General features: G+C 56.1%; 3 protein-coding genes across 3 annotated transcripts; 1 reads left to right on the top strand and 2 right to left on the bottom strand.

Moving 5' to 3' along the window:
• Nucleotides 1-374: 374 nt before the first annotated feature.
• Nucleotides 375-2,394, bottom strand: glkA-0 (Glucokinase; the record flags this gene model as incomplete). The annotated part of the gene is made up of 4 exons (XM_032022827.1): nucleotides 375-475; nucleotides 571-1,948; nucleotides 2,011-2,090; nucleotides 2,298-2,394. The coding sequence occupies 4 exons, from the start codon at nucleotides 2,392-2,394 to the stop codon at nucleotides 375-377; spliced, it is 1,656 nt and encodes a 551-aa protein (XP_031880431.1).
• Nucleotides 2,395-7,868: 5,474 nt separating this feature from the next.
• On the bottom strand, nucleotides 7,869-9,716 carry Mfsd5-0 (Molybdate-anion transporter; the record flags this gene model as incomplete). The annotated part of the gene is made up of 6 exons (XM_066152381.1): nucleotides 7,869-7,957; nucleotides 8,082-9,054; nucleotides 9,105-9,400; nucleotides 9,466-9,471; nucleotides 9,522-9,626; nucleotides 9,692-9,716. The coding sequence occupies 6 exons, from the start codon at nucleotides 9,714-9,716 to the stop codon at nucleotides 7,869-7,871; spliced, it is 1,494 nt and encodes a 497-aa protein (XP_066008257.1).
• Nucleotides 9,717-16,002: 6,286 nt separating this feature from the next.
• Nucleotides 16,003-18,437, top strand: HSPA12A-0 (Heat shock 70 kDa protein 12A; the record flags this gene model as incomplete). Its single annotated transcript, XM_032022825.1, has 4 exons — nucleotides 16,003-16,590; nucleotides 16,649-16,753; nucleotides 16,814-18,185; nucleotides 18,238-18,437. 4 exons carry the CDS (start codon nucleotides 16,003-16,005, stop codon nucleotides 18,435-18,437), a joined length of 2,265 nt encoding a protein of 754 aa, XP_031880429.1.
• Between the last annotated feature and the right edge of the window lie 659 nt (nucleotides 18,438-19,096).

A 19,096-nucleotide genomic window follows, 5' to 3' on the forward strand; every position in this document is an offset into this window, starting at 1 on the left:
AAGAAGTAGATAGAGACCAAAAAAAGGATGCCACAAGACATTTCTTCTTTATTCCAGAAGGAGCCAATGTACAACTTTGAACAAGTAGTAGAACAACAAAACAGAAAATTCGAAGTTTGCTCTTCCCAACTCCATGACCCCAGCTTCGAATATGGAAAATTCGAACGTCCAAAAAATATTTTGAAAAAAAAAAAAAAACCCGAATCAAGAACAGCATGCTGAAAATGCTTGCCCAGCCAGGGTGGTGGTGGGTGATCTCTGCTTTTTTTGTCACCCCTTCCCTTGTTCCCAAATGCTTTGCCTCTGCCCGCCGTCATTCTTGCCTTTCTTTCACACGTACACACATTCATGACAGTTCATCCCATCATCCACACTCATTGACGGTTATAACGAGACCACCACAGGGCCCCAATGGCTGCAACACCCACCGCGCCGCCGATGGCCAGTGTTGTGTTGGAAATTGCGGGCTCCTCGCCTAGAAGGAAGCACAGATAGGTTAGTTTGAGGGGACAACAATGGGGACTGTATCGGCGTTTTCGCAGTGCTCCGTGACCGGTGCAAGACACTTACGTGGTGTTGGGATGGTATCGAGCTCGCGCTTGACGTTCTGTCTGAACTCCGTCAAGACGTCCGAGTCCTTCTCCATGCCAGCCGCCACGAGGGCAATTAGTGCAGCGCCAACGCCGCTGCCATCCTTGGCAATGCCAATACGAATCTTCTCAGCACCCTTGGCTCCAATGCTGTCAATCGCGCGCAGGGCCTCGTAGATCATGTCACGGAAGAAGGGGTAGTGCTCGACCAAGCTACCGTCAACACCGATGTCAATGACCTCTTCGTTGGGGTCCTCAAGCTTGCCGGACTGGATGACGATGCCAGCAATAGCGACGGCGGAGAGACGGGCAGCGCGGCGGCCAACGGCACCAGCGACAGCCTTGAAGGCCTGGGCGTCCTCGAGGGAGGGGCTGTACACGTGGAGGACCGACTCGAGCTCTTGGCGGAGAGTGGAGAGCTCCGGGGTGTTGTCGGCGGCGGCAACAGACATGATGGCGCTGTCGAGACCCCACTGCTTGAACATGCCGGACTGGGGGCTGATGTCGGTGGTAGACTTCCAGTCGTTGAAGCTCGAGTTGGCGTCCTTGAAGAGGGACAGCTTCTCGTCCTTGAGCATGTCAAGGATGGTCAGTCTGACGATCTCGCCCAAGAACATGCCGGACACGCGCTTCTCGAACATTTGGATACCGGGGTTTACACTGTCCTTGTCAAGCTGGGCGTCCCAGGGGGTGTTGGGAAGAATGTTGAGCTGGTTGTCGAAGGAGCCCCACTCGACGTTGACGACCATTTCGCCGGTGGCAGCCTCGTAGTCGCCAACAATGGGCTTCTTGATGTTGGACAGCTTCTCGAGGTAGGCGCCGTTGGTGCCGGTGCCGAAGATGGCGCCGAGGATCGACCCAGACTTGCCGGTGGACGTGTAGGATCTCGCCATAAGAGTTCCGACGGTGTCGTTGACGAGAGCGGCGACGCGCACGGGAAGGTGCAGCTTGTCGATCTCGGTCTGCAGCAGGGCGCAGACGTCCTTGCCGACGGCATCGGGGATGTCGAAGCCCTTGGTCCAGCGAATCAGGTTGCCCTTGTTGATACCGAGCTGCTGGACGGGGAAGGAGAAGGTAAAGCCGAGGCGGAAGACATGCTCGTCGCGGTAGCCCTCGGGGGCGCTGTAGGTCTGACGACGGCGGACGTGCTGCTCGAAGTGTTCGGCGTGGTGTTCGCGCAGGAAGAGCTCAATCTGCTTGGCCAGGAAAGAGAACAGGTCTTCGGCCTTCTTGGCGACCATCAGCTCCTTGGGGATCGCGACCTTGCTGTATGTGAGGTTGAAGGTGGTGTCACCGTTCAGCTGAACGGAGCACACGCGGAAGTTGGTGCCGCCGAGATCAACGGCCAAGTAAAGACCCTGCGGTCGTCAGCATTGGCGTGAGGGGAGTTGGGGAGCTTTCTCCGCTGCTGTGTAATTACCTTCTCGGTGCCATTGGGGACACCAGTGACGTAGGTCGGGATTTGGGACAAGCTCGTTCCGTCCTTCTCGAGGCCCTCGTCTGCAGAAATTGCTCAATTTTCAATTCTTTGCGGGGTTATTCGCGCCTTCCCGCAACCAGACAGCTCAAGGTGTTTTGCGCTGTGCGCGCACACTTATTCGCGCACAGAGCATCGCCCAGCTGGGAGCTCCAGCAAGGTAGCTTAGCTGCAGCGGGAAGGAAGCAACGCAAGCAATTGCTTCGGGAGGGAGGGGTCATTCGACTTACGCATCTGGCCGAGGAACTCCGTCACAGCTTCGTTCAAGTAGACATCGGTGACCTCGAACTGGTCGACGACACGTTTTGTCTCTGCTTCGAGCGCCATTGTGAGTGGTTTCGAGATTGGAGGCGTGGTTGGGAACGGCGCGGGGTTCTCGCAGACTGGCTCCTGGAATATTTGAGCCGAAGGGGAGTAGAATGGAGGAGAAGGATGGAAGAATGGGTGTGAGGGGAAAGAAAGAGAGGAACGAAGTTGTTGGAGCTGTAGGTGTTGAGGAAGGAGTAGGAGCTTGGCGTTGCCGAGGAGGAGCTGCGCGAGCTGTGAGGAGGGAGAGGAAGAGAGAAGATTAGTTTATGAGCTTGGCTAGCAGACGCTTTTCGTCATGAAGGGTGGATGGATGTTAAGGTGGGTAGGCAAGGGAGGACAGTAAGGTAGGACAGCCAAGGGAGATAGATGATGGGATTCTCGGAAATAGGTATGAATGAAGATGGGAGGTAAGGATGTGAGGGTATACAAAGGTAGAGACAAAAAGTCAACAAAAATAATGAGAGGGCTTAGGGGAGGGAAGAGTGGGAGCTTCGAGGATGATGTATGTGACGAAATCGCAGAGGAATGGACGGGGGACGGGGGTGGTCAATTGGCATGGAGCGGAACATGGAGCAAGGAGCATGGAGTACGGAGCACACGCGTGGAGCAAGCTGGAGCCCCAGCAGGCATGTCGCTAGCGCCTCAGCACGTAAGGTAAGGCAAGGCCAGGCCAGGCCCAAGTCAGATACCTTGCACACACGCTACAGAGTGCCTCTTTCAGTGAGGAGTGTGCTTGAAGAAAAAAAAGAAATCGCGGGAAAATGAGGTAATGATGTGGTGGGGTGACAGGCCTCGTGCATCTGTCTTCCAGAAAATCCCCCCCCAACGCCGCACACACACGACTTTCCAGCTGGGCAGCCTGGTCCCCGGGCTTGGTAGGGGATTGCTGCAACTTGGCCACGACGTTGGTCTGAACATGCATGAGGAACTGTGGCCGTCTGATCTGACCTGACTGACAGTTCATGATTCTGACAGTTCGCCGAGAACAGCCCAGCCGAGCCAAGGGCCAGGACCGGAACACACTGATACTGCAGTGCCTTGGTACCTAGGTAGTTGCAGAACAAGACGGGGGAGAGAGCTGGCCTGCCAGAACCCGGAGCTGGCGGTTAACCCCAGAGGAAAACTGCATCCCAATGGCTACTCTCAGCGCAACTTGCAGATGGAAATGCGGTTGCAGAGCTGCAAGTCTCTCGACTGGGGCAGCACGGAGCAACAAGCTGCGTGTTGGAATCGGGTCTTGGACAGCAGCACCCTCTACGCCTGACAAGCAACATATCGTCTCAACATCCCGCTATGGCTGGATGCAGCGAAGCAGTGCAGCAGCGTCAGGCAGGCAGGTAGGTAGCGTGACGTGAGGCGACGACAGCTGGCTGGACACCAGGTTCTTGGTCCTTGGTCCTTGTCCTTGTCCTTGGGAGCTGCGGGGAACGTCCAATGTCAGGCTGCTGGGTCCAGTCGAGCAACCAGGTGCTTGGCCTTGGGTCCTCACTGAGGTGCCTGCCCACCAACAACAACACCGTCTGCTGCGAGACCTCGTCATGCCCGCCAAAAACAACAGACAGGCACTGACACGGACCAGAACCCGCCCGCCGCAAGAGGAAACACGCTGGAAAAAACTCGGCGCCGGAGTTCGACCACGCCCATCCAGCCTATTGGCCCGCTGGCTCAAGTTCGGCCCCTCCGCTGTCCCCAATTGGCTTTGCCGGCGGCGCTGGGTCCAGGTTTCTGGAGCTGGAGCGGGCGGCCACTGGACACTGCATTTCCCTCGCGGTGCTTCTCGCGGGCTTTCACCGAGTCCCCTGCTTTCTCCAGTCTCCAGTCTGCAGGTGCAGCATCTCTCATCCCACACCTTCCCACGCTCGCGGCTCTTCTTCCCAAGCTCGGAAAGTCGCCTGAAGCACAAGAAGGAGGAGGGGGAGACGACCCCCGGGGGAGGACCCCAAAAAGCTGGAGCCCCCGTGATATGCACCGAGAAAAAGTCGGGCAACGTCGATGGGCGAACAACTCATCCGTCCCCCAATCATTTGTGATGATTTGCTGGTACGATGCGGGAGAGAGAGGCAACTCCAGGCACTTGCACGCCTTCCGTGGGAACCACGACACGCGAAACCACCCCGGCTCCACGGTCCCACTTCTGCGCCGAAGAAGCTCCCGTCCAACATCCACCGGGCGGGCCACCGAACATGCCGGAAATGGAGAGACGCCACTGACGAGAGGGAGAAATAGGGACACCAATTCGAATGGCAGCCACAGAAGGAAAACCCCCAATCAATAAAACGAAAAATACAGACTGTGCGCGTGCTCAGGGTGATGTGGGTAGTGGATTCAGAATGACGGGTGATTTTTGGGACGGGGGGATGAGAATGGATCATGGAGAAAATGTGATAGAACTGGCTGTCCAAACAGAAGGAAGTACGGCGACCGCAGGCCGGGTACTTACAAGAACAAGCAATAATAACACGACCGAGCAAAGGCCGTACCAAAACGAGGAGACCCCATGGGAGACCAGGAAGCTGCTCCTCCTTCTCCGGTGCCCAGGTCCTGGAGTCTTCCTCGGTAACGTTGTTGCTGTTGCTGCTGTTGGCTGCCGCTCACTGCCGCTGCCGCCGTTGATCTCGTCCAAGCCGCCGCTGCCGAGCGTCAACACCACTTCCTCCGTGTCGTGATATGCGCCGACGACGCCGTCGTCAAAGTCATTAACGTAGTCCATGTCCTCCACTGCTACCTCGGACATCCTGTCATACTGCATTTGCATGTGGCAGCTGTTTCCCTTGGTCTCGCGAGACACGGTCCTGGTGATGGCCGGGTCTACTGCCAAGGCCACCCGAGCGCCTGCTGTTCGGCGCTTCCCTCCCGGATGAAGCCCGACAACGTGGCCGGTGTCTGGTGTGAGTGAGATAGCGGATGTTCCAGATGCAGGTCTCGAAGCGGGCGCGGCGCGAGACTGCCGCCTTTGCGGTGTTTTCTTTTTTCCCTCTAGACTTTCGGGACGGAACGACGGCTAAATGTCCGGCGTCCTTTCCTATCGGCGAGAGATAAAGACGTCCCGGCGTGTGAGGGGATGTTCTAGACTCTCGCAGTTACAGGCTGCGTGCAACCTGCGAGATGCGGATGGAGATGCAGGCGGGCGCAATCGCAGCAGAAGCAGCAGTCGCAATACGGTGACTGCAGCGAAGCGACGCCGACGATAATCGCGCCGCCGCTTTGCCTGGCACACGCGCACACACACCACCTAGCTGCAGCCTACAACAGCTGCTGGGCAGCAGATTGCGGCACTGGTGAGGTGAGGCTGGCGATTTCCGTCCGGTAGTAGTGCGCAGTCCCAGTTTCGGCCCTTTGGAGGAGACAGCACGCGTTTAAACGGCCCGTCTGTAATTAGTTTCCCGGGTGTGACGCTGCGGATAGACGACGAGGACCCAGGTTTGCTCCCCCCAATGAGGTCATGAATGGGGATATCCCGGGGGTGGAAAGCCGCCGATGGGGGGGACTGGACTGGAGCAAGGGCTTTCTTTCGCTGGCCGCGCCAAAAATTCCTCGCTCAAAATCCCAAAAACTCTGCTGTCCTCGTGCAAGTCGCAGTTGGGCGACGGCGGGCCTCTCTTGGTTTCCGATCTCTCTCGTTGGTTGGATTGGTGACTGGAATAATTGGCCGTTGTAATAAAATAAAGAATTATGGGATTATGCGGATGGGGGAATAATAAGGTGAGAACAGCGAGCAGGTGAAAAGGGATGGCTAATGCTGGGCGCTGGCTCGTTTCGTTTGCGTTTTTTGCTTCGTTCAATTGCTCGTGATGATTCGTGCAGTCGTCCAACAAATCGATAATTCAAAAAAGTCAGGGTCCCTCCCCCAAGTCTGGGTCTTGGGGTGTGTGCTGTTGCGTGGTTTCTCGTTGCTGGTTTCTGGGTTCAGGCAGATCTGGCCGGGCAATGAATCGTTCGGGAATCTCGCTGCACCTGGTGTCGAGATAACCGTCGAGTCGTGCGCCTTGGTTGGGTGGCTTGATCTTGGTATTAATAAACTCGCTCCTGCCTGTCGTTCCGCTGCAGGATTGCGTCCTCTTTTCACTCCGTCTCGTCTCCTCCTTTTATTTGCTCTGCGAATTTCCCCTCAGCCTCTAGCGCGCCTGCAGTTGGATGTCATGCGACCACCGATAAAAACGGCTGCTGCAGTGGCTGGTTGGTAGGTTGTCGTTTGAGGAAGTTGGCAGGTGCGTAGCGCGCTTTTCTCGCTGGCGCAGAATCTCCCCTTGTCGAAGTCCAGTCCCACGTCAGAGAACTTGCAGGATCTTGGTTGAGAAGAGAGCTCCGAGGGCTTCGCCAATATCCCGGTTTTCACGTTTGTTTGGCAAAAGTGGTTGTGAAGGGGGGAGACGCAGTCGAATGGGCGTCCCTTATCGCTGGTTGGCCGTTGGATGGTTACACCAAAATGATATGGGCCAGGCGCGCAATCCGATGCTCGTGTGATAAGCCCACCACTTCTCTCCAGCGTCAATTCTGAAGAAGCAAGGGCAAAGTTGAGGAAAGACGTCGATTGGTAAAGAATGAGATGAAAGACGGGAGACACAACCCGATTGATGCTCGGCAATCAGAGACAAGTGAATAAAGAGCAGCGACGGGAAGAGGCTGGCAGTTGATCCTTCTCTCTGCTAAAACCAACGGCCTTTTCCTTCCCCTCTTCTCCTCCCTCAAATGCGACTTCTGCATTAAACAGTCCCCTTGGACGGTGGAGGGTGAGTTTTGAGTTGGCCACTCAAATCGCTGCTCAGTCGAACCGGTTCGCAAGGGGTTCCGCAAAACAAGTGCGGTGTGGATTGCAAGAGCCGGGGTTGACGACTGCAAGTTGAAGGATCTTAAATGCACCTCACTACGAATGGCACGCCGCCACGCGAGGAGCGCTCACTCGGAATGTCAATCGCTGCCGTGCACTGTTCGAGGCCTTCAGAGAGTTGGAGGGGGAAACTTGAGGTGGACACATCGCAAAAAAGAAGCACACGATACTTGTAGGACACGGCACGCGGCAGCCAAATGCCCCGAAAGGGGAAGGAAGCTGGAGCTGATGAAACGGAAACCCAACCCCAATGAGAACAGGCCCCTGCGCTGAACTCGGTCACTCAACCCCACGACCTCGTTCCCCGGCCTTTGGTTGGCGGCATCGTCACATATCCTGGTCGTCAATATCTCCTTTTGCTGGGGGAGCCTCGCTTCACCTTCAACATGGCTCCAACAGGCCAGATTGCTTCCTTTTGATGCTCTTCCAGAAATTTCCAGTCTATGTAGGATATCTGACCGTGATTAAGCCACATATCAATGTTCATGCGAATTATACATCGCTCTCCACAGTACCCGTATCTGATGCAAATGCCATGCCTTGAATATCCCGATGCCCATGCCCATGCTGAGTGAACATTTCATAAACATGTCCATACGCCCAAAACACCCTCCAATCAGATGCACCTTGCCATTGCGTAACATGGCCCCGAGCGACGAGGCGTTTAGGCAGGGAAGCTCCTCTTGATGATAAAGAAGGATGCCAGCAGCAAAGCCGCACAGGTCATGAAGACCATGTTGCGATGACCGTCGCCTGTACATAAAGTCAGCATGCACGTTGAGTGTTCCTCTCGGAAGGAACGACTTGCCTTCTTCGTCAAGACTGTGCGCAACAACGACGAACACGTTGAGAGGCAGTCTCAGAAGACTGTACACACGCCCGCGAGTACTGTCCTCCACAACTTCGCTCTTTAAGAACGACATGCTTGGGAAATAGGCCCCAATGCATGCCTCGATCATGCAGAGAGCCCAGAACAGCAACTGCTCCTGTTCCAGCAAGATGGCTCCTGACAAGCAACCGCTAACGGTGAGGACCGCAATCATCAGGATAAGGGATGTCGTCTCCTTGGTGTGCGTCTTGGTGTAGAGGGAGAAGAACGCAGAGCCAGCCATCATGGAGCACATGAAACTCGAAAAGATGAGGCCAAAGGGCAGTTCTTCCGTTGAACCAGCCTTGGTTCTGGCACTCTTCAGCGCTGCGGACCAAAAGAAAACAAAGAGGTACATCGAACCCTCGAAGAAGGTCACTGTAAGACCCAAGGCCACGACGCGTGCGTTGGCCAAGATTGCCTGAATTCCACTCTTGACATCAGCCAGAGAACTTGACTGGCTATTCTGCAGGCCTCCGTAATTCTCCTTCCACGACTTGAGAATGAGCATGATGGCCGCAGCGGAGCACGCAGCGCTAGCCATGAACGGCCAGACGCGGCCACCGAGAAAGTTGACCAGGATGTCGCCAATAATGCCGGACAGGATCGCAACGACGGAGCTGATGGTGGTCATGTTTCCGAAGATGGCGCCCAGCTTGAGCTTGCTTTGGGACAGACCGCGCTGGTGGTACTCGGTAATCAACCATGCCTCGAAGACGCTGTAAAGGAGAGTGGTTGAAATACCGCCGGCAAAACGACCGACGAACAGGATGAAGAGGTTGTCGGAAAGCATGGTCAGGCACGTCAGGATGTAGGTGACGCAGTACGTGAGGCAAGCGAGACGACGGCCGTATCGATCAGCGAGCTCGCCGGCAAAAGAGGCGGAGATGGCGCCAGAAACAAAGCCTGCGGCGTAGAGCGCAGCAACGACCTTCTCGGGTATGTTCTTCTCGTACTTGTAAATTGCATAGATGTGAGGACCCTACGGATGTCAGCTTAGCTCCCACGCACCACCTGTCGCCAACACAATACCTGTAACCAATCCGCCGCCATCGCAAGGGCGTAGACAGGGAAATAGTCGAGTTGGAACTGGCGGGCAGCAGCCTTGGTGTCGGTTCCCAGGAGCGAGCCCTGGTGCTCGGCCTCCCCATCAGAGCCGTAGCCCGCACCAGAAGCCTCCTGCTTGAGTTCCTCGACGACTTCATCTTGCTGGCGCTGATACTGCCGGTACAGCAGGTAACCATTGCCTGCCACGAAGACGGCGAGATTTAGCGAGTAAAAGTCCATGATGTCGAAGCCTCGGCCCTGTGATGGTGCTGTGGGCAGGTCTGGTGAGGATCGCAATGGGGATGTCGAAGCCTTCTAATAGATGCGGAGAACGGGGTGGCCCAACATTCCACTAGGCGAGGTTATCAGCAGTAGTTGCGCGTGTCTTGGGGATATCCTGACATTCAAGGTGTCTCAGTTGCCCTTCAGTAGCACCCCCAGATTTCCACTCGCAGAACTGGCGTGGGAGAAACTGAAGACACAGAATTGAAGGTCGACTGCAGGCGGCTGCATTTTTGAAAAAAGTGCCAGATGACGAGGGAAGGAGACAAATCTGATGGCTGTCCGTTTACCTGCAACGCTCTTTCCGCCCGACATCACGCTTGGCAGCTGCCGCCCGCGGCATGCAGAATCGCACTTTCCTGGAAGCGACCATCAGTCAGCCGAAGCCGGCGATTTGAGTATAATAGAGCTGTCATTGTATGAGTCGGTGGCTGCTTGCACTATTGGATCTGCAGCACAGCTGCGAACATATGCCGATGAAGCGTCCCAATACACCTTGGTAGTTTGGCCGATTCCTTTTCTTCCGTTCAAGAGAGATGATATCCAGAGTTTAACCCAATCCTCAAGGCTGGCGTTCCAAGCCATCGGATCAGGCACGGGGAGGGAGAGCTGGGGCCAATTGAGACGCAGCTACTGCTCCCAGCCAGGGACATGGTCCAACCACAATTGGGAAAGGGAGAATAGGTAGATACTGGCTACCGGTTAGCCACGCAGGACTTGCCAGGAGGGACTATTGAGACGGGCGATTGCACTTGCACATTCCTGTCAATAGGGGAAACACTGCGTGCGTCTGGCATGCGCATTTGGGTGCGAAAAGAAGTCCCATGGCACGCTGATTGACCCTTCAATGTCGTCTGCTCCTCACAAAAGGCATAATTGTTGAGTGCCTTTTGAGACGAGAGATGTGACGTCTGGCTCGACACTCATGGGAACAGGGACGCAGGCCAATGAAATAGCTGCATCGCAGCACGAGAGGATAAGCTGGAGATCTCTTGTGATGTGTTGAATGTTACGTTTTCAAGACTTGGAGACCTGCACGCGCGGTTACAAATGCAATCGGTTTCGTCCTCGTCGTCTCCGTTCACGACGGCTTCAAGATTCACCGCCCGGCACAGAACTTCCGGGGCACCGAAGCCACGCAACGAGCACGTCAGCCAACCTTGCCGGCCATCCAAGTCAACCGACGCGGCGGGAGTGGCTCTGTCCACGCGGACGGTATGAACCCACAACCTTCCATGTTCCATGGCAAGGGACTCGGACGTCGCCGGGGCCAATCCGGAGCTTTGGAGCAGCTCCGAGCCAGAGAGGCCCCACAAAGCGGACGGGGTTCAGAAGGGGCGGTGCATCGGCTCTCGCGAGTTTCGTATCGACGTCGTAGCGGAGAACCGCAGGCGCTGTCTCCCATGCGTGGGGTCCCTGGCCAACAGAACACCGATGAAGCCGGTCACGGAGCCCAGGACAGGATGAAGAAACGTTTAAGCGGCGCCGCGGGTTACCGAGCTACGAAGGAAACGCTCGGCCGAGATGGGGTGCTTGCGCATTACACTAAGGTAGCCTGCGCTCTCAGTTGTCGGTGTGATGGGTGAAAATCGAGACAACCAACGCACGGGGGGTGCTCCGCCTTGGCCGCCTGTCGGTACTGCAAAACGGCCGGCATGTTCCCGGGGGTATTGACGGGATAACACCGCTCCGGGGCGGCGGGATGTCTTGGAAAGCGGGAAGCCTCGAACCGAAAAACTCAGGCTTTGGCGCTGACAAGAGCCACAAGCGAGCTCGCGAATGAGAGGAGGAGCGAAGCGGGCTGGCTGATAGACTGGCAGGATTCCGACCGGTCGGGGGACGGAGACTGGACGGGTACGGGGACGCTGGAGTAAACCCAAAAACAGTGCGGCTGAGCTGCGGAGGCCGATCAGAGAGACGAAGGCAGTAAGGGCTCCCCTGTCGAGCCTATCAGATGTCTCCGGGCTCAGCATGGCTTTTGTGCTACGCCTCACCGCGCGTGGGTTGCCAGTGTGGAACGGGATTGTTTTGTCCACCGTCCTTTGGCAGGCGGCGGGAAGCCTGCGTCAATGATGTTTCGCTGTTTCTGAATCCTTGGGCAGGTAAGCCAGGCCGATTTGGCGATTGGCGTTGGCAGAACTGAGCCAACATTGACGTCGGCGAGGCTTTCTCTGCGGAATATCAAACAGCTTGTAGATGGACTGGACACTCTCGACACCCGACTAATCAGCAGGCACCGGCCATTGGCGACTGCAGCCGGCGTCTTCCTTTTGCATTGCCGACGTGGAAAGCTCAGAAAGAATAGCTTGAGTTTTTCGTTGGTTTACTGCTTGTTGGCGAGGGATGCAAGGCCTGGAGGTTGGATGACATGACCGAATCCTTTGCCCCACTTTGCTAAGGCAGCTGGGAGATGCGCATCAGCATTCTGTGGAACAATTGAATTACAGGACTCCCAGTCCGGGTGTGATCTCCCCAGCTGCTGTGTGTGAATGCCTTTCTTCTCAAGTCAGAATGTTGTTGGGAGCGGACGAGACGGCATCTTCGAACGACGGCTCGAAGAGATTTCTGTGGCTCGGAAGTTGTCGCCGAGGAAGTCGCACATTTTGGCAGGTCCCTGCCTGCCGTCCCGAGCAATTATTACATAAGAAACACATGGGGAAAGAGGGGCTCACGCCAGTGCTCAATGTGATTCGAACCTAATCTGGCGGGGTAAGCACGAATCAACGAAGAAATTGAAGGAGATGGCTGGATGGAATACGGCGTTTAAGAAAAAATAAAAATAAGGGAAAAAAGGTACACCGCCCAACAAGCCAAGTGCACCCCTCCCGAAGCCCAAATCCCAGGACAAAGGACCGGTTCGCCCTGTCGACCGAAAGGAGATGGCGATTGTGCCACGATTTTGATCAAACACTCGAGGGAGAGAAAGAAGGGTGGACCAGTGACCGCCCTATTCATGAGGGATTCCATGATTGACTTTCACGGCTGCTTCAAGCTGAAGGAGTCGGGAAGCCTGATGTTGCTGGTGGCGGCGGTAGACTGCATGTGGTGGGTTTCTTCCTCATAGAATCCTGAAAAGAGGTACTTCAGCGGTACAACCAAGAAGGAGGAAAAGTCCTACAGAAAGTCCTGCATCCCAGGGCCACACAGAACCTGTGAGACTGTGCCGAGCCACGCTAGGTCTGTTTCTGTCGCGCGTATTCCACAGCAGGTCCAGCATGCAAAGATACTTTGGCCGTCAAGGGTCCGGCGGGCTGGCATCGCAACTCGGCTCGCGGCCGGGATAGACGAAATCAAGACGGGGTCCCACGAGACGGATGCTTAATTCTTTGCTAATGGAATGATGGTCAGAATCATGAATCTTTCGCAACCTGCATAGCAAGGTCGCGTTGGGCGTCAATTGTGGCCGTATTCTTCCTGTTGCTGCGCAATGATGCGTACATGGCCGTCTTGGCCAACAAGCCAGTTCAGACAACCGAGGGCTTGCAGTAGTTTGTCGGCAGAACCGCAGCCACTGCTGAAATTCCGCGAGGTGTCTCAAATAGGATACGGAAAGTGAGGAAGAAGGCTGCCACGGCACGCTGATAAACAAGGGTCTGCCGCATCTTCGCGGGATGGACAACACAATTCCCTGCCCTGAAATCCTTAACTCAACCTTAAGCTGGTTGCTGACAAAAGGGCGCATCCAGCGTCCCGGGAACCCCGTGTGTCGTCTCCACGAGAGTCGCAGCAGGATCTCCGCGTCCCTGTCCTTCTTTTTTGCCGTCGTTGCACTCTGTCAGCTGTCAGACATGTCCGACGAGAGGACAAGGTTGAGTTTCTAGGCATCGAAATTGTCTTGTTCCTGAATGTCATCAACGACAACTCTAAGCCTCCCTGGGGAGAGAGTTCCTGTCTGCCCATTCGGTACTTGGTAAACTTCTTTCAACTTCTCGGGAAAGCGAGATGAGACGATTACTACGACTCAGATGCTTTTCTCGGCCCGTCGCCCAGTCGGCGCCGTATTGGGCGGTACAGGAAAGCCATCCCTCCCCCACCACAGACGCCGTCCAATGTCTGCCGCGTCTGATACAGGCACCAAAGACGCAGTCTCAAGACAGGTGTCTGGTGTAGATAGAGGGACGCAGCAGGTTCACTGACAGGGCAACGGCGATAGAGACAGGACGAAACCAACGCTGCTGTCTGACCGCTCAAGTCCTGGGTGTAATCCGGCGTGGAATCTGTCGACTGCTCGGCGCAGGTCAGTGACAAGAGTCCTACGAACGTACGAACGGTGCTTGCTGACGACCAAGGTGAGAAGGGAAGCAAGTACCTCACGCGTACATACAGCTTTCCCCACCAGCACCGGCACCGCCCTTCCAACGTACGTACCTTGCGTTTGGTGGTAGGTACCCAAAGACGGGACTCTCACGCTGCAGGCTGCAGCCAGAAGGCCAGTTTTAATTGTCGCGAGCCCAATCCAGTGGCAGGCGGCGGCGGCGTCGCTCAGCCTTACACTGCCCAGAAACGAGCCGGGGTTAGTCGTGGGAGTGGTTCCTCCACCAGGCGCACCCGCTAGCTCGTTTTAGTGCCGTCAGCTGCTGGCGCCAGTCCGGCTAGCCACCCTACCAGGCCAGGCGGGAGGTGGGATGTAGGTAGGCAGGTAGGTAGAGTCCCTGCAGAAGCATGCGGTGAGATACTTGCGGTGTCCTACAGCTACCCCACCCCGCCACCTATCGCGGACACTGAGGGAGCACAGGGCAGCTCAGCACCATGGACGACTCCAGCAGCTGGAGGTGCACCGGCAGCAAAGAGCACAGCGCTCACGCTGCAAAACACGACGGGAGACAGAAACGAAGCACGGGAAGCAAGAAGTAGAGGCAAGCAGGGCAGGCAGAGGTAAAACAGCTCGAGAAACAATGCAAGAGGTTCCTCAGTCTTGATTTCACAGTGTTCTGTCCGTTTATCCGAGTTGACGGTCCCCAATGCTTGCTCCAGAATCTCGTATTGCCTCTCCCTCTCCACTATGAATTGAGGTACATACCTGGTAAGGTAGGTACAGAGAAGGTGCCTCACCAACACCAACACCAGCAAGCAGCAACGGCCAACGTTAACATCATCATCATCGTCAGCATCCTCCTTCAGCCCGATCCTCGATCCCCAGCGGCAATCTTGTCCGTTGTCGGGAACCACCATCAGGTCTTGTGCATAATATTTACTCTGCAGTTATTTACGGCAACAAACGCTAGGTATTCCGTCCACCTTGTTGCAAAGAGGTCGAATACGTGCAGAGGTATTCCTCCGTCCAGTAACCTCGCTTTGCCTCCTCCACCTCTCCCAAACCAAAACTTCACACATCCCGGTCGTCCCATCCCGCCTTCTGCTTTCGCTATTCGTAAGGTACCTACTCGATCTCTTCGTACCACCGTCCGCCGTCCACCGTCAGTCAATTCTTTTGCACGCACTTCATACAACTACCTGGGTACATTCTTCTTGGACAATACGGCTCCATTGAAGTCGTCCGCCTGTCTGTCGCACCGCTCTCTGCACCACCTGCATCATCCCCAGAAACGGAGGAGAATCTCATTCACAAAAGCGAAAGCAACAAGCGCCGGCCCACGTCGTCCACCTTCGTTGCCTTGCCTTGGCCTTACGGTGCCACACTTACTTCGGCTTCCCTTCCACAGCCCACGCCCTCATCGCTCCCCCTCGCTCCTTCTCCCCCCGCCAGGGAAGCGAGAAAAAAAGCAGCACACGGCCCACGAATACGGCCCACCCCCTCCACCCCCCATCCTCGTTCCGTCGCTGCGTCTGCGTTGCGTTGCGTTGCGTCCACCTCGCACTCCTCACGCTGCTGCTTGCTCACCACGGGTCCCCCATTCCCAATTCCCAGCCAGTCCAGCCCGGCCCAGTGCACATTCTATTTTCTCACTCCTCACTCTTTCCCACACGTTCTCGTCTGGTCCATCCGATCAGTCCTGTCAAACAGCCCCCAGAACCATACCGTCACAGCCCGCCAACCTGTGTGTGCCTAGTGCAGAGAGTCCGGAATTGCAGACTACCACCACCTGGGAGAGAGACAGAGAGAGACAGAGAGAGACAGAAACAAAGTGACAGACGGAAAGGAAGAGAGAAGGACAAGTCCTGAGCTACCTACAGAGGCCCGTCCGTCGTCCTGGCTTTCACCCACTGCCTGACTCTCGCTCCCGACTCCCGTCTGTTTCCCGTCTCTCACTATCCTTCCACACGGCGCGCCGTGACTTGACTGCGACTTGACCACCACCCCCTCCCCCCAGCCTACTGCCTGCTCCATCCCATCCTTACCTTACTTGTCTTGTCCTGCCCATCCTGTCCTGTCCTGTCCTGTCCCGTCCCCAGAAGCAAAAGCACAGCACAGCACAAGCACCGGCGGCAGCAGCAGCAGCGCCCACCTCTGGAGGAGTCCTAAGCCCAAGGTCTAAAGCCCAAGCCTGCGCCCAGGACCAGCCCGGCGAGACCACCACCACACGGCTGCAACCCAAACCGAATCGATATACCCTCTGCTTGTCCTGCCCACCTGAGGCCCGAGTCCCTTTTCCTCTCCCCTCTTCCCTCCTCTTCTTCCCTCCTCCATACCACTTCCCTTATGAGCTTTTCCAATTCCCGCCTGAAAGGCTTTGGTTTCGGTAAACGCAAGTCAACTGCCAGCATCCAGACGCCAGACCCGAACCAGACCCCAAGCCCGACCCCTCCTCCCCAAGGCCACCCGTCCGGCGCCCCTCAAATACCGCAGCAGATCCCCGTTCGTCCTGGCTCGATCGCCTCGACCTCTTCCGCCTCTATCGCTCCTATGAATCACCCAGGCGCCGGGAACCGACCACCGAGTTATTCGGCAAACTACCCTCAAGGCGGCCCTCCTCCCATCGGCCGCACAAGCCCGTTGACGAACCAAGGCCCGACGAGAACCCCGCCTAGCCAAATGGTCGGCGGTCCCCCTCCCATCAACACCGGCGCTCCGGTCGCCGGATACCCCCCTCAGCTCCCTCCTGTCGGCGGCCAAGGACATCCCATGGGTGGTCCTCCTCAGTACGGCGGTGGCGGCGGTGGCTACCCTCCCCCGGGTCCTCCTGGCCCTCCCGGAGGCCCTATGGCGCAATATCAGAGAGGCGGCAGCGCGGCCGAGGTTGAGGGCAACAGCAGGAGCAAGGCTCAGCTGATAGTCGGTATCGATTTCGTACGTGGACACAGGAGAGAAGTGCGGGGGTGACCGGGCTTGCTGACATGACTGCCAGGGTACAACGTTTTCCGGTGTGGCTTTCGCTTTCGCCACGAACAACGAGGCTAAGGAGGATATTATTACGGAATGGCCCGGCGCCGGATCATACACAAAGCAAAAGGTTCGATCAAGGAGGCACTGAATTGGTGCGGTCAATCGCAGCTGACAAAACTCGACCTAGATTCCCACGGTCCTCTACTACGATCAGTACCAGAAGGTTGTCGGATGGGGTCCCGATATTGCGGATGCCCTCGCGCCTACTGGGTACCCGAAACCCGGTGTGCAAAAGGTGGAATGGTTCAAGCTGCAGCTGATGCTTTCCGGCAACACATATATCGACCCCATCAACCTGCCTCCTCTGCCTCCTGGCAAGTCCGAAATCGATGTTGCGGCCGACTACCTCTTCAAGCTCCGCCAGGCCATGCGCTCGGCGCTGCAGAAGACGTTGGGTGAAGTGTTTAACCGTGAGGAGAGAAACATTCGGTACTACCTGACAGTGCCTGCTATTTGGAACGATGCTGGCAAGGCCGCCACCAGAGCCGCTGCTATTCAGGCCGGTTTCCTCCGAGACGAGAACGACAACCGCCTGACCCTGGTTTCCGAGCCCGAGGCGGCGGCAATCTTCTGCTCCAAGACTGGCCTTCTTAACTTAAAGGTTCACGACGCCGTCCTGATTGTCGATTGCGGTGGTGGTACAGTCGATTTGATTGCCTACGAAGTCGAGGATGAGAACCCCTTTACGGTGGCCGAGTGCACGGCTGGATCTGGTGACTCTTGCGGTTCAACAGCGCTCAACCGTAACTTCAGCAACATTCTGCGCACCAAGATCCGTAAGATGAAGCTGCCCGACGGATCCAAGACGGCCGGCCGTGTGTACGCCAAGTGCATCATGGATTTCGAGAACCGCATCAAGGCCGACTTCCGTAATAACGGTCAGAAGTGGGCTGTGGATGTCGGTATCGAGGCCGAATTCCCCGAGGCTGGTATTGAGGAAGGTTACATGACCTTCACAAACGAGGAGATTCTGCAGTGCTTCGAGCCTGTCGTAAACCGCATTCTGGAACTCGTCAGAAACCAGATCATTGCTATCCAGGCTCAGAACCGCACTCTGCAGAACATTTTGGTTGTTGGAGGTTTCGGTGCCTCCGAGTACCTCTTCCAGCAGATCAAGCTCCACGTTCCTCCTCAATTCCAGTCCAAGGTGGTGCGTCCCATGGACTCCGTCGCTGCTATTGTCAAGGGTGCCGTTACTGCCGGTATCACGGAGCGCGTCGTCACCCACCGTGTTGCTCGTCGTCACTATCTCATGGCCACTCTCCAGCCCTTCAAGGAGGGTTACCACCCCGAGGCCTACCGCGTGCCGTCCCTCGACGGCAAGGACCGTTGTAAGTTCACCAGGCAGATTTTTGTGCAAAAGGGCCAGAAGGTCAAGATTGGCGAGCCTGTCAAGGTTTCCTTCTTCAGACAGGTCGCCCCTGGTGCTACCCTTATGTACGAGGATATCCTCTACGCCTGCGATGACGATGTTTGCCCCGAATACACCAAGGATCCTCGTAAGTGTATTCCCTTCACAATCCGACCCAGCACTCGCTAACCCCATGATAGGTATCAAGGAAGTCGTCACTCTGACCTCTGATCTTTCGCGCAAGAACCTCGAGAAGGACTTCGAGAGGATGGACACACCACAAGGCACATTCTACCGTGTCTACTTTGACATTTACCTGACTCTTGACGGATCCGAGTTCAGCGCAGAGCTGGTCTGCCAAGGCGAGGTCATGGGCCGCTGCAGAGCGCGCTTCAGGTAAAAATGGCGGAATTTGGGGGAGAAGAATGATAATCTGTTTGCCGGCTTGCGTTGGGCATTTCGTTTCCATACACTCGGATGATACCTCGAAAAGGTGAGGGAGCAGGAAGGGCAGCCGAGGCTAATAATGGCCAAGAGTATATATCTTACGAAGAGACCTCCCAGGACTGACTACTGGAGATGAGGACTGGACTCTGGGAGGCTTTTATTACGACACTGAAAGATGATGGCCTGTAGTCCACTGTAGACGCACGACATTCCCAGCATGGGACAAATCAAGTTTATTGAAGACCAGAAGGTTGCAACAGCTGCCCGTCTGGGACGTGCAAGGTTATTTTCCTGTCTGTGAGCCTGAAGATATCGCCGGGTCGATGCAGGGTCGAAGTCAACGCCAGATCTTGGCCAAGAAACAAGCTACGATGCCCGGCACGACTCTGTGGGCTTCACTCTGCCACCACGTGGTGAGTCAACGTTCCCCATGTTGGCCCTTGACATTCTCAATGGCATCTAAAGTGATATGATGACGGCAAAAGAGCAACGATACTGAGGCTGTGTGGGAGATAGAGGACAGCTCATGGGAAGGTACAGTCCCACAGTCCGGCGGCAAAGCAGTACTTGTCGTGCTGACCGCTTCTAACAATCCTGGGCACAGCCACATCA

The sequence above is a fragment of the Colletotrichum fructicola genome (genome assembly GCF_000319635.2).
Source record: "Colletotrichum fructicola Nara gc5 chromosome Unknown KSG_Nara_v1_contig06, whole genome shotgun sequence".
NCBI classification, from domain to species: Eukaryota; Fungi; Ascomycota; class Sordariomycetes; order Glomerellales; family Glomerellaceae; genus Colletotrichum; species Colletotrichum fructicola.